Source organism: Castor canadensis, chromosome X, assembly GCF_047511655.1.
Source record: "Castor canadensis chromosome X, mCasCan1.hap1v2, whole genome shotgun sequence".
NCBI lineage: Eukaryota > Metazoa > Chordata > Mammalia > Rodentia > Castoridae > Castor > Castor canadensis.
In genome coordinates, this window is record NC_133405.1 from 68512231 (window position 1) to 68525234 (window position 13004).

At 37.7% G+C, this 13004-nt stretch overlaps 1 protein-coding gene across 1 annotated transcript in view; it reads right to left on the reverse strand.

The window, feature by feature from the left end:
• The window catches only part of LOC141419452 (uncharacterized), a 237422-nt gene that overhangs the window by 86606 nt on the left and 137812 nt on the right, over nucleotides 1–13004 (reverse strand). Inside the window, exon 8 of the mRNA XM_074062253.1 lies at nucleotides 631–714. Within this exon, the coding sequence (XP_073918354.1) occupies nucleotides 631–714 (84 nt within the window). The remainder of the gene's footprint in view (nucleotides 1–630; nucleotides 715–13004) is intronic.

A 13004-nucleotide genomic window follows, 5' to 3' on the forward strand; every position in this document is an offset into this window, starting at 1 on the left:
ACCTGTGACTGAACTGTTTAACTATGCATCCCTTTTTTCCAGTGCCCCAGTTTTTTGTCTATTTAAACCTACAACTCATGTCTGCACCCTAAAGATGGCTGAAGATGAGCTGAGTGTTTACTCTGCCTCTTCCCATGGCAAATCTTCTTTCCCTACCTCTGCCATGCCTCTTTATTTGGCATTTATGATGAGTGGCTAGACCTGGCATATGGAATCTCAGGAGTTTGGGCCTTGGATCCAAAACTCTGGTTTCAGGTACAGAAAAAGTAAGTGCTACAGAAAGTTTCAAGGGAAGAAGTGTCACTGGGGCAAATGATAAAAACTGGTCAGTCTCTACTTGGGAAGGAAACAAAGAGCCCAGATAGTTATTAATAGCATTTAAACTGTTAAACAAATTTTTTAATGAACTCATCCTAAATTGTTTTTCTAAGACTCCTGAAAGGGAATCTTAGCTGTAGTCTATGGTAGCATGATTATATTCGTTTTCACATAATATAGTAAAAGAGACAAATTCCGTCTAGATCCTTAAATTCTAGCTACATAGGGAACATTTTTTAAGTTGTAAAGTTTGTCTTTTCCCTTAATAGTGAACTTCTCAATGTTCACAATGGAGCAATTCAATTCACTCACCTTTGATACATGTTGAATTTGAGGCATATAGTCTCGTCCAAGTTCTTTTGTAAAACTCATTGCTTCAGGTTCAATGGCAATTGGCTAAAAGCAAAAGTGAAAATATCATTAAATATAGAGCCTAAAGTGCTTTAAAAAGGAAGCCATGGTTGTTCATTAAAGACTCAAACATTGCAATTAGTCTTTAAATATTTTCATGAAAAATGTCATATCACAAACTATACACACATGCAATGGTACCCATATAAACAGTTAACTTTCTGTATGTCAAGCACTATTTTAAGGGTTTAATACATGTTAACTCTTTTAATCCTCACAACTTTTATGAGGTAAAGTTTCAACTAGACATATGAGAAAACCAAGGCCTGGAGAAGTAAGCTAACTTGATCAAGGTCACATAACTTCTAAGTAATGGAAATGGATTGAGCTTTGACCTGAAGAAGTCTAGTTGCAATACATACTTTTAATAACTAATACAATCTAGTAAATATGGAAGTTTAAATTTAACTGTATTATAAAGATATGAAAGGATTTATTTAATAATCTTCATATGGAGCACAATATATGCTAGGCTCTATTTTTGGTGCTTTATAAATATTAACTTACTTAAGACTTTGTCATGTTAGTATTAACTCACTTTATATAAACATTTGAAGGAGTATATTATGTGTTAGGTAGCAGTTAGTTATGAGTGATGGGTGAGGCAGGATAGATGAGGAGACAGGGAAATTATATTATTTTAATAAATATTTAAAAAAGCCAGATAAGAAATTGAGATAAGAAATTGAAAGTTAAAATGTCATAGCAGCTAGCCCCCTGCCACCTCCTTTTAGATGTTAAATTATGAGAACAGGGAAACTTAAAGGGACTATTTGCATCTGCCTTCATCTTTGAAATGTTAACAATCTGTAAGGCTCCTTGGTTGCTAGAATCTACAAAAAGAATGAAAGGCATGTATAGCAAAAGGAAGTCCTAAAGCACACCTATTGTTCCTGAGTTTCTGATAAGCTTAGATGACATCTCCTGTTTTAGCACCTATCTTAGCCATCCAGACCCATTATCTTAATGATTAGAGCTTGCTAGACATGACTACGTGTATTCACCCAGATGAAATAGTGTAAGACTAGAGATGAGGATCAACATTTTGAGTCTTTACTCCCATTTCCTACACCAGACTTAGGAAATGTTTCTCCCTTTTGTTCCCCATTTCTCCTACTTTTATACTAAATTCCTTTTCTAATAAATTTTACTATCACTTTCACTACATTTTTTCATCTTGCCTGAATTCTTCTGCTAGATGCAAGAAACAAGGCATATTCCAGCACTAAACTTTCCAGTAACACTGTAAAAATATGTTGGATCACCTTAACTTCCCTTCTACTTCTGAAGCAATTACTTGGTTAGGAAACTTCAACAAGTGCATATCAACTATATGTTAACAAATTTGATATCCTAGAAAAGTGACATATTCCTAAATACATATACACTATCATGATCGAATAATGAAGAAATGAAAAATCCTGAACACGCCAATAGTGAGTATGATATTGAATCAGTAACAAAAAAAATTCTATCAAAGAAAAAGCACAGAAAGGGATTGTTTCATTACTGATTGGTAGTAGTAGAAAAACTACTACCAATTTTTCTTAAATTATTAAAAAACTTGAATAGAAAGTAACTCTTCCAAACTTGTACTACAAGGTCAATTTTACCCTGATACCAAAACAAGACAAAGACACAATAGCATAAAAGAAAGTTACAAATCAATACCTTTGATGAATACTGAAACAAAAGTCCTCAACAAGATATCAGTAAACCAAATCCAAAAGCATATGAAAAAGATTTTTCACCACGATCAAGTGGAATTCATTCTGGGGATGCAAAAATGATTCAACATACATAAATCAATAATCATGATACACCACATGATGATAACGAAAGACAAATGCCATATTATCATCTCAATAGTTGCAAAAAATTGGATAAAATTTAATATCCTTTTCCAATAAAAATGCTGAAAAAAATTAACCATGGAAAGAACACACATCAACATGACAAAGGCCACTTCTGGTAAGGCAACAATTAACATTAAAGGCAACAGAGAAATTCTGAAATCTTTCTCTCTTAAATCTGGAATAAGGCAAGGATGCATACCACATTATCATCACTTTCATTCAACATACTACTGGAAGTCCTAGGCAAACCAATCAGGCAAGAGAAAGAAATAAAGATATCCAAATTGGAAAAGAAGAGGTCAAATTGTCACTATTTTCAGATGGCATGCACTTATATAACAAAATTCCAAAGACTGTCAAAAAACTATTAGGACTAATAAATGTGGCACTGAGGATTGAACCCAGGGACTCTCTGAACTGTATCATCAGCCTCAGGATAAAAAAATGAACTCAGAAAAATTGCAGCATACAAAATCAACATATAAAAATCAGTGATATCACTATATGCCAAATAGGAAATAATCTTAAATAGAAATCAGGAATACAATCTCATTTACAATAGCTACAAAGTTAAAACACTTGGAATAAATTTAGCCACAGGTGAAAGAACTATGCAATGAAAACTATAAAACATTGATGAAAAAAAATTGAAGAGCATACCAAAAATGGAAATGCATTCATGTTCAGTAATTGGAAGAATCAGTATTATTAAAATGCCCATACCACTTAAGGCAGTCTACAGATTCAATGCAACCTCTATCAAAAATACCAGATTTTCTTCACAGAATTAGAAAAAAACAATTTTAAATCTTGATTGGAACCACAACAACTCTGAATAGCCAAACAATTTTGAGCAAAAACAGCAAACCAAGAGGCATTATATTACTTGACTTCAAAGTATACTATAAACTTTGGTAATCAAAATAGAATGCTCTTGACATAAAAATAGTCACAGTCACCAATGAAAAAGAATAGAGAGCCTAGAAATAAATCTATATACCTACAGCCTGCTGATTTTTGACCAAATGCTAATAATGTACTTTAGAGAAAGAACAGTCTTTTCAATAAATGATGCTGAGAAAATTGGATAGCCATATGTTGAAAGTGTACAAAAAGACCCTTATTGCTTGGTACAGAAAACAGTATGGAGGTTCCTGAAAGAGCTAAAAGAGAACTACCATATAACTCAGCAATACCACTCCTAGGGATATACCCAAAGGAATGTAAGTCAGGTTATAATAAAGGCACCTGCACACCCATGCTTGTTGCAGCATTACTCATAATAACTAAGCTATGGAAATACCTATGATGTCCCACTACTGATGAATGGATTAAGAAATGTGGTATTCATATACAATGGAATTTTATTCAGTCATAAAGAATAATGAAATCTTATAATTTGCAGATAAATGTGTGGAACTGGAGAACATCTTAAAAGGAGAACATCTTAAGTGAAGTTAGCCAGGTTCAGAAACCCAAAAGCTGCACATTTTCTCTCATATGTGGAAAATAGACCTAATACAAATGCAAGCAATATTATGAAAAACAAGTCACACAAAGGGGTGGTCACATACGAGATGGGGGGGTAAAATAAGGAAGTAAAAAATGTTAGGTCCCTGGCATTCTTGGGGCTGGTGGAGAGTCCCAAGGCTAACACCAAAACCAGACCCCCTGATTTATGACCACTTGCAAAACTCCCCTGCTTGTTTCCCTGCTTTCAAAACCTCAGGAACTTCCACTTTCTCAACTAGCTAGGCATGTTGACCTGTTCCATCTGGTGATCACAGATAATCAGAGACTAGGAACACTCTCACTTCCTGCGGTATGGCCCTCCTATAAAGCCAACTGCCCATTCCAGCTAAGCTGCTGCACTCTGAACTCAAGGGAAGCATCCCAGCAGTCTGTGTTTCAATAAATCTTTCTTTTTTACATGTGGTGTGGTCTTTGTTCAGCAGTTCCTTACATCTGGTGCTGAAACCTGGGAGAGGTTAACAGGATGCTCTGGCCTGGGGCTGGTCCCTTGGCTTTCATGCCCTGCCCTCTCCCAGGCCCAGACTGCTGAATTCACTCCACATGTCTACAGACTGTGGATCTTGGACCTTACTGCCTTGCTGGCTCTACCATCCATTATTAGCCTCTCTTCCACTGCTCTCCACCTGACCTACTCCTGTCCTCAGATTTGGTAAGTGTCACCCTTCTCAGGTCTGCCTGCTCACTCTCTTTCAGTCTCAGAAATCATAGTGCTATGCCAGGTATGCCTCCTACGCCTGCTGGGGCACCCCTCTGCATAGCATGGGGATGTGTGGCTAACCAGTTGGTCATTCTCCATGGACAGTGACCCAGGCCGGGGCACCCACTCTTGGGAACCTGTTTGGGTGACACTTCCCCCTCCCTCTCACCCTCTCTCTCTCTCTCTCTCTCTCACTTTCCCTCTCTGTCTTCCTTTCCTCCACCTAGGGTGAAAGCTTGACAGCCCCTCCAGCTTACTTTGACCAAATCACAACTGGACGATTCTGCTCTCCTTGCCTGAGTCACGTCAGGGAGGCTAGATCTTGACCTAAATCTATATTGGCCTGAAGAGTAAACTCACCAAGGTACATACCTCTCTCTCTCACTCTCACTCTATCTTCTTCCAACTACATTATGGGGATCACACACGCTAAATTAGGTGCATCCATGCCCCTGGGATGCCTTTTACACTCCCTCAGGAGCCTTGGTCTCCAACACGTTATAAAACCTAAGTGACTTATTTATTGCTGCAACACCATTTGGTCTCAGTACAAGCTAGAAAATCAATCTCAATGGCCTGAAAGTGGTACTTTTGATTTTCACACACTTATAGATCTTGACAATTTCTGCCATCACAATGGCAAGTGGTCCGAAATTCTATACCTCCAAGCTTTTCTCTCTCTTTACTCTCGACTCTCCCTGCTCCAATCTTATAATGTTGTTCAAATCCTCCTTGCCAGTGACAAACCCCCCTCAAAATTCAAAACTCTTCCTGACCCCTCTCCTGAAGATTCTTCCCTTACTTGTGACCTCACAGACCCCCCTATCTGCCCGCCTCCCAACTCCTCTTCCTGCCAGTCCTCTACATCAATCTCTTCTCTCACCCCAACCTCCAATGGCTCAGACCCCCCATCTTCAATCCCTGCCAGCTCTCCTAAACATCTGCCACCATATTCCCCTTTCACAGTAGTCACTAGTGACCTTGAGCCATCGGCCCCTCAGGGACCAACACTGACAACGTTGCCCTCAGCTCCCGCTACACCTTCACCCTTTCCCTCCCCACCTGCATCCCATACCCACTCCCATATCTCCTCCCAAGCACACCCAGCCCATCTATATCCACTCCGGGAAGTGGCAGGAGCTGACAGCATTATCAGAATCCATGTGCCCTTTTCCATGACCTCTCTCAAATTGAAAAGAGACTTAGCTCCTTCTCTAATGACTCAGCCTCCTATATTAAAGAATTTAAATACCTAACGCAAACATATGATATAACTTGGCTTGATATATATGTTATTCTTTCCTCCACTTTAACTTCAAATGAGAAGGAAAGAGTTTGGTTGGCAGCCCAGGCACATGTTGATGATGTCTACCACACAGATCTCACTCTCCCTGTGGGATCTGTGGCTGTACAACATGAGGACCCAAATTGGGACTATCAGAACCCCGCCATGCTAGCCACCCAGAATTATATGCTCACCTGCCTCCTTTCAGGGCTACAGACTGCTTCCCATAAGGCATTCAATTTTGACAAACTTAGAGAAATCTTCCGATGCCCAACTGAAAACTCTGCTGACTTCTTAGGGCACCTTAATGAAGCCTTAACCCACTATACTAAGCTAGACCCATCTTCCAAAGATTGACTAATCATTCTCAACTCTCATTTTATTTTCCAAGCCTTCCCTGATATTCGAAGAAAACTTAAATAGGCAGAGGATGGCCCTCAAACCCCCAAGGGAGATCTTGTGAAAATGGCATTTAAGGTATTTAATAATCAAGATGAGGCCTGAAACCAGTGAAAGGCCCAGCTCTTGGCAGCTGCTCTGAGGCCACTTCCTCCAACTTTGAGATGGGCTGGACAACAATGCATGCCTCCAGGGGCCTGCTTCAAGTGCAACCAGATGGGACACAGGGGAAAAAAACTGCTCTTCACCTTGCCCGTCACCAGGACCCTGTCCACAATGTGGCCAGAGTGGACACTGGAAGGTTGACTGCCCCTTTTTGTCTCTGCAAGGTAGGTCAATCTGCCATTCCTGTTCTCAACAGTGTGAAGGCCTCTTGGACCTCTTGGGCCTAGTGGCAGAAGAGTGATGTGGACCTGGGACCTTGGCTCCCTTCAAGATCACCTCAGAGGAGCCCAGGGTAACCATCCAAGTAGCAGGTAGGCCAATCTCATTTCTGCTGGACAAAGAGACCAGTTATTTGGTGCCTAAGTTAAGTTATTAACTTTATAGGTAAGCTTTGTCCCTCACAGATCTCCATGGTGGGGGCAGACAGTGTCCTCCACCAGCCAAAAACTACCAGCCCACTCTCTTGTGCCCCACCTGTGCCCAGGTTTCCCCTTTGGGTGGCCTGAGAACACCCCCTTCCTTCTCTGCTCACCAGCTCTGGGGCTCCATACCGGGGGAAGATTGGCAGATTGATTTTACCCATATGCCAGCTCATAAAAAACTTAAATATTTATTAACCCTGGTTGACACCTTTTCTGGACAGTTGAGGCTTTTCCTACTACAAGCGAGTCAGCAGATGTAGTGTCTACCCACTTAATCAATGACATTATCCCCCGCTTTGGATTGCTTTGGACTTTACAATCTGATAATGGTCCAACCTCAGACTCTTCCACTACAGCAAAGGATGAGCACTCTTGCATACCACTGGGCCCCACGTGGCTACGCCTCTCCTGAAAACTCTCTCCCTCTTCTACTCCTACATAAGTTCTATGTCCTCATCTGGTTTCCCTTCGCAGCCCCAAAATCTTCCTCCTGTGACTCATGTATGTGCACTGCGCAGGCAGAAAGTATTGTTACTAAGACTTTACTGTTCCATACTTACTTTTCCTGTGCAGACTCAGTTATCGGGCCATGCCCTCACAATCACACCATCTATCAAGTGTGCTCCCATGATAATCAATATACCTGCTTCAACCCCACTTATCACCCTGTGGAGCAATGGTTAGAACTCAAGAGTGGCCACCTCACTGGGAACATTGTTACTCACACCCAGGTGTTTGATCCTGATAAACCAGTGTCATTGTTGTTTGATGCATATGTGGCCATAGACCAAGGGTACAGGCTATGTGGAGGTACAGCCTGTGGCTATGGGGGCTTGGGTTGGGAAAGGGCCTATACATCAAATGAAATGTATATGTGCCAGGGAGACAACTCTTGGCCATATGGTGATGAGGGTTATCATTTTTGTCCTTATTGGATTTGTGTTTCATGGGCTACATGGCGTGGAGCTACACACTCAGCCCTCCTTCAAAAGGGCACTACTACCTCTAACTGAAATCAAGGCACCTGTAACCCTGTAAATTTCACTGTACTTAAGCAAGGGATTCTCAAAAGTTTGATCCTCAGACTGGAATCATCAACATCAGTTGAGGAATTTTTAGAAAACCAAATTCTTGAACGCCAACCTACATCTACTGAAAAGAGTTTAATAATCTGTGTTTTCACAAATTCATTAGGTAATTCAGCTACATAGTCAAATTTGAGAATTGTTCTCAATGAAAATGACATAACTCAGACAAAAATAAGAAATAAAAATGTAATTCTCACAGCATGTAACAAGTGCTAAACATTAACTGAATATAGAAAAGTGTAAATTGCACATGAATAATGTTAAGAGAGAGATTTATAATCAGTAGAGTACATAATCAGTAGAGTGCAGTTTTATAATCAGTACAGATGCAGTAGAGTCATGAATCAACTCTTTTTTTGACTGCGAACATATTGTACTTATTATTTTTCTTTTTCACACATACTATACTTGATTTAAACCAAGAGGCTGAGGAGCTATTTTTTTCAAATTTATTTTTATTATATCTGTTTGAGGTATAAAACTTATTTTGATATAAATGTACATGGTAGAACAATTAGTATACTAATTTACCTATTATCCTCCAGTTACCTTTTGTGTGTGTTAAGAACAGCAGTAATTTAATACTTTCTTATTAAAAATCCAATATGCAATATTATTGATAATAGCCTCATTCTGTACACTATAACTCTAGACTTATTCATCCTCCAAAACTGCAAATTTGTGCTGTATCCTTTGACTTCCTTCTATCCATTTCCTTCCCCTCACTGTCCCTCGATAGCCACCATTCTATTCTCTGCTTTTACTTATTTAACTTTTTTAGATTGTAAATATTAATGACATCAAACAGTACTTTAGTGTTTTGTTTAGGCCGTACTGCGGTTTGAACTCAAGGCTTGCCAAGCTACCACTGTACCTCTTGAGCCACCACACCCCCAGCCCTTTTTGCTTTAAACAGTATTTTAATTTCTAAGTCAGGCTTATTTAACTTAGCAACGATGTCCTCAAGTTTCATCCATGTTGTTGCAAATGACAGTATATCTTTTACATTTTTTTATAGAGATCTTCTTTTTGGTGGTACTGGGGCTTGAACTCAGGGCCTCACACTTGCAAGTCAGGCACTCCACCATTTGAGCCACTACACCAGTCTTTCTTTGTATTTTTTTAAACTAGAAACATCTTAGATTCTTTTGTGGTACCTGTTGTAGAAAGAGGATGCCATAGGGAAAATATGTTCTTTCCTCATGGAAAGTCAATTTTATTCTATGTGTATGGCAATATTATTTTATATTAAACTCTACTTATACGTTTAACTGCCAATATTAAACATAATATCATGGTAAATAAATTTTTATCTAATTCCTAGAAACTTTTCATGATACTCCAATCTGCCTAAGGACATTTTAGGGTGAAACTAAGAGAAGCACTGAGGCATAAGTTCCCTCAGTCTGTGCAAATAAACAAAAATGCTAATATCTTTAAAATATCATAATGATATAACCTTTATTTCCAAGGGCTATTCAAGGTAGCAACATAATATTAGAAATTGACTTTGATCTTAACCTTATTATGAAACTGGTTTCGGGACTTAGGGCAAGGTTATTAATCAGTTAATATAGTATTCAAAAACATGGGCTCTATGGTCAACTGGGTCCAATTATTGACTCTACAATTTACTAACATTGTGACCTTGTGTAGAGTTCCTAAACTACACTGTAGGTTGAATTGTGTCCATTAAAAAAGAATGTTAATTTCCTAAAGCACTGGTATCTATAAATGTGAACTTATTTAGACATAGAATATTTATAGATGTTAATAGGCGAAGATGAGATCATTCTGGATTAGGATGGACCCTAAATGCAAAGACTACTGTTCTTATTAAGGAGAGAAACATTTGGAGACAGACAGACAGATACACAAAGAGAATAAGGCCATATGACCACAGACCATAGACAAGGATCACCAATGATTGCTGGCCACAAGCAACAGCTAGAAAATGCAAGGGAAGATACTTACCTAGAGCCTTCAGAAGGAAATTATCCTATTGATACCTTAATTTCAGAACTCAAGACTCCAAAAGTGTGAGATAATAAATTTCTACTGGTTAAGTCATTCAATTTGTGACAATGTGTTAGTTATAGCAACCCTAGGAAACTAACACAAGCTCTAGGAAACTAATGCTTTATAAGGTTCAGTTCCCTTATTGGTAATGCTTTTTACATTTGTGATGATCAAATGACAATGTACATGGAAAGGATATAGTATTTATCAAATATTAACTGAATTACTGCTGATTGGCACATTTGTAAATGGAATAATACTTTTGAGTCAGAATATTACCCTGTAATAGTGAGGAACAGATAAGAGACTGCATGGGAAGATACACATGGAGTGGTAATGTGCTCTAAGAGAGTTCTAGTTTTCTATTAGAAATCAATTGTAGAAGAAAATTAGAAGCAAATTCTACTAAAGCCACAAAGAATTATTATCTGTGCTTTGTTACAAACTACTTGGGAAATTTGTCAGTCTTTACCAAAAAGCATGCAGATATTACTTCAATCACAGGAAAAGAAAATATACTTCAAACACTCATAAAATTAATTATTTGCCAAAAAAACGATGAGACGAATTTCAATTCTTTTTCCAAACTCTTCTGACATAATGAATCAAATGAATAAATCCAAAATTATAGATGAATTATGAAACCTGCATAAAGGGGAGCAATGTGCAAAATTTTTAATCACAATTTCTTGCTTATTTTTGTCACCTATTTCTTTTGCTATCTTTTATGAGTAACTAAATCAAACAACAGTTTTCTTGTCACTATCGAAACTTCTTTATTCAATGCTATCAAACTGAAAAGTTCTGATCAGAAAATTATACTAAATACTTATCTAGATCCCCATTGCTAGTTGAGGGCATACTCAGTTAATTTTCTTGTCCTTTTATCTTCTGCTCACTACAAGATGAAAATGAAAACACACAAATTGATGGGTCCAGGAAAATATAGTCTAAATTCTAAATTTTCCTTTTTGAGTTTTGCAAACAAACTTTTCCTCATTTAACTAATGTACAGTAAGTACATGACAGCTTTATGCTTAAATTTCTAAAGGCCAAATTAGATATTTAGCAAATACATTACATTGATAGGTTTATACTAACAATTTCAGATTTGATTATTTTTAACAAGTTTTCTCTAAATATTGATGGAAAGGCTGAAAAGGCTTAACATTGACATGGGCCTGCTTTAAATTCATTTTGATGTGGCTTCCAGGAACTTCTATTAATACTCCCAAAGCCAGATCTTTTTCTTATTCTTTGTATTGTAACATGTTTTCATTTTTCTGTGATGCAAAGGTACAATACAAAGAAAATACATATTGGTCTCAAATAACAAAAATACACTCTGTCTAGCTAAAGGACTACTAACATTAGCACTTCAATATGCCATTTACACCTACATTTGGGCTTTCAAATTGAGTATCTAATTATCAAAGGTAATTTCCTGGATGAATTAATGATCCTTCCATTCTTTGACAATGATTATATTTATGTCAAAACTATATATAGATATAGACACTATGACTATTTCATCTACCTTGAAAATTATAAATAATGTACACATACTAGGTAGTGAGTGATTAGGCGTACTTCTGGTTTTTGTGTTGCCAGCTGAATACAATTTCTAGAAAATTGAATGAAATCATCAAAATGCTTCCAACATTGCAAAGGACATAAGGAGATAGTGTCATTATGCCCCCATTACATTTACTTCCAGTAGCCTAAGAAGCTCTGGTTCAGGACTTTTAACCATTTGTTTGCTCAACAGCTTCCAAAACAAAGTCATTTCCAAAATGAAACTATTTGCTTAGTCTCCTTCAGGCTGTAAGTGGTTTGGGGGGATGGTTAGCTGTGGGGTGGATTAAAGTATGTGCCCTTTTAGATGTACTATCTAGAATGGCTTAGAAACAAGGCAGTCATTTATCAATACCTTCATTGGAGACTGCCATGTACAATTTTGGCTTCATACCTATTTATAGAAGCAAAATCTAGCCTTTGTTTACTACCTTTCCAAACCCCAAACCTAGCCTTAAATTGTATCAGTAAATCATATTGATTGAGGTTTCGTAATTGTAAGGAGAAAAGTTGTATACTTTCTAACTTTTATGACATAGGAGTCTTCAGAAATGAAGACACAAAAACCCAAAAGAAACTAATTTTATTGGTGGTGATGAAGAAATATGATTGGAGGACAAAAGAGTAAGATCTAGTGGTATAAAACAAGAGAAACTTGTCAAGGCCTGTTTACTCAGACTCCTCTTGGCCTATGAAGATATGCCAAGCCCTTCTGGAAAGAAAGATTTAAGATATACTTTCAGGGGAAGTAGGTCAGAGAATTCTTTCATGACAATATTTCAGAGGAGAGAGGTGGGAGAAGGTCAGAGTGAGCTTCCTGCTTCTGCAGTTTTCTCAATTTCCTTCACCTTAAAATACTTAGCATGCACAAAGTGCTATGTTTTCAGGTATCATGTACATCCAGGAAATGAAGGCAAAAATTTATTCCTCCATTTTCCCTTCTGTTGCTGTCTTTATGTATTGAAAACCTGGACTTTAATTTTATATTAAGCACCTGGTTAGCAAGTTGACTTTTGGCAATACACTTGACTCTCATAATGGTATTCTGGTTTGAGAAATGAGATTGCTATGGAAATCCAAAGGGATTTGGTGGGATAATAAGTTAAAAATTGCACAGTGACTAGTACGTACTAGATACCTTAAATGTTAGCTCCTCTCTCCCTTCCTCATGCCTTGACTCAAGATAAAACACTATTTGATTTCCATAATTCAGTCTTTTCATTTTTCTATCTGGTT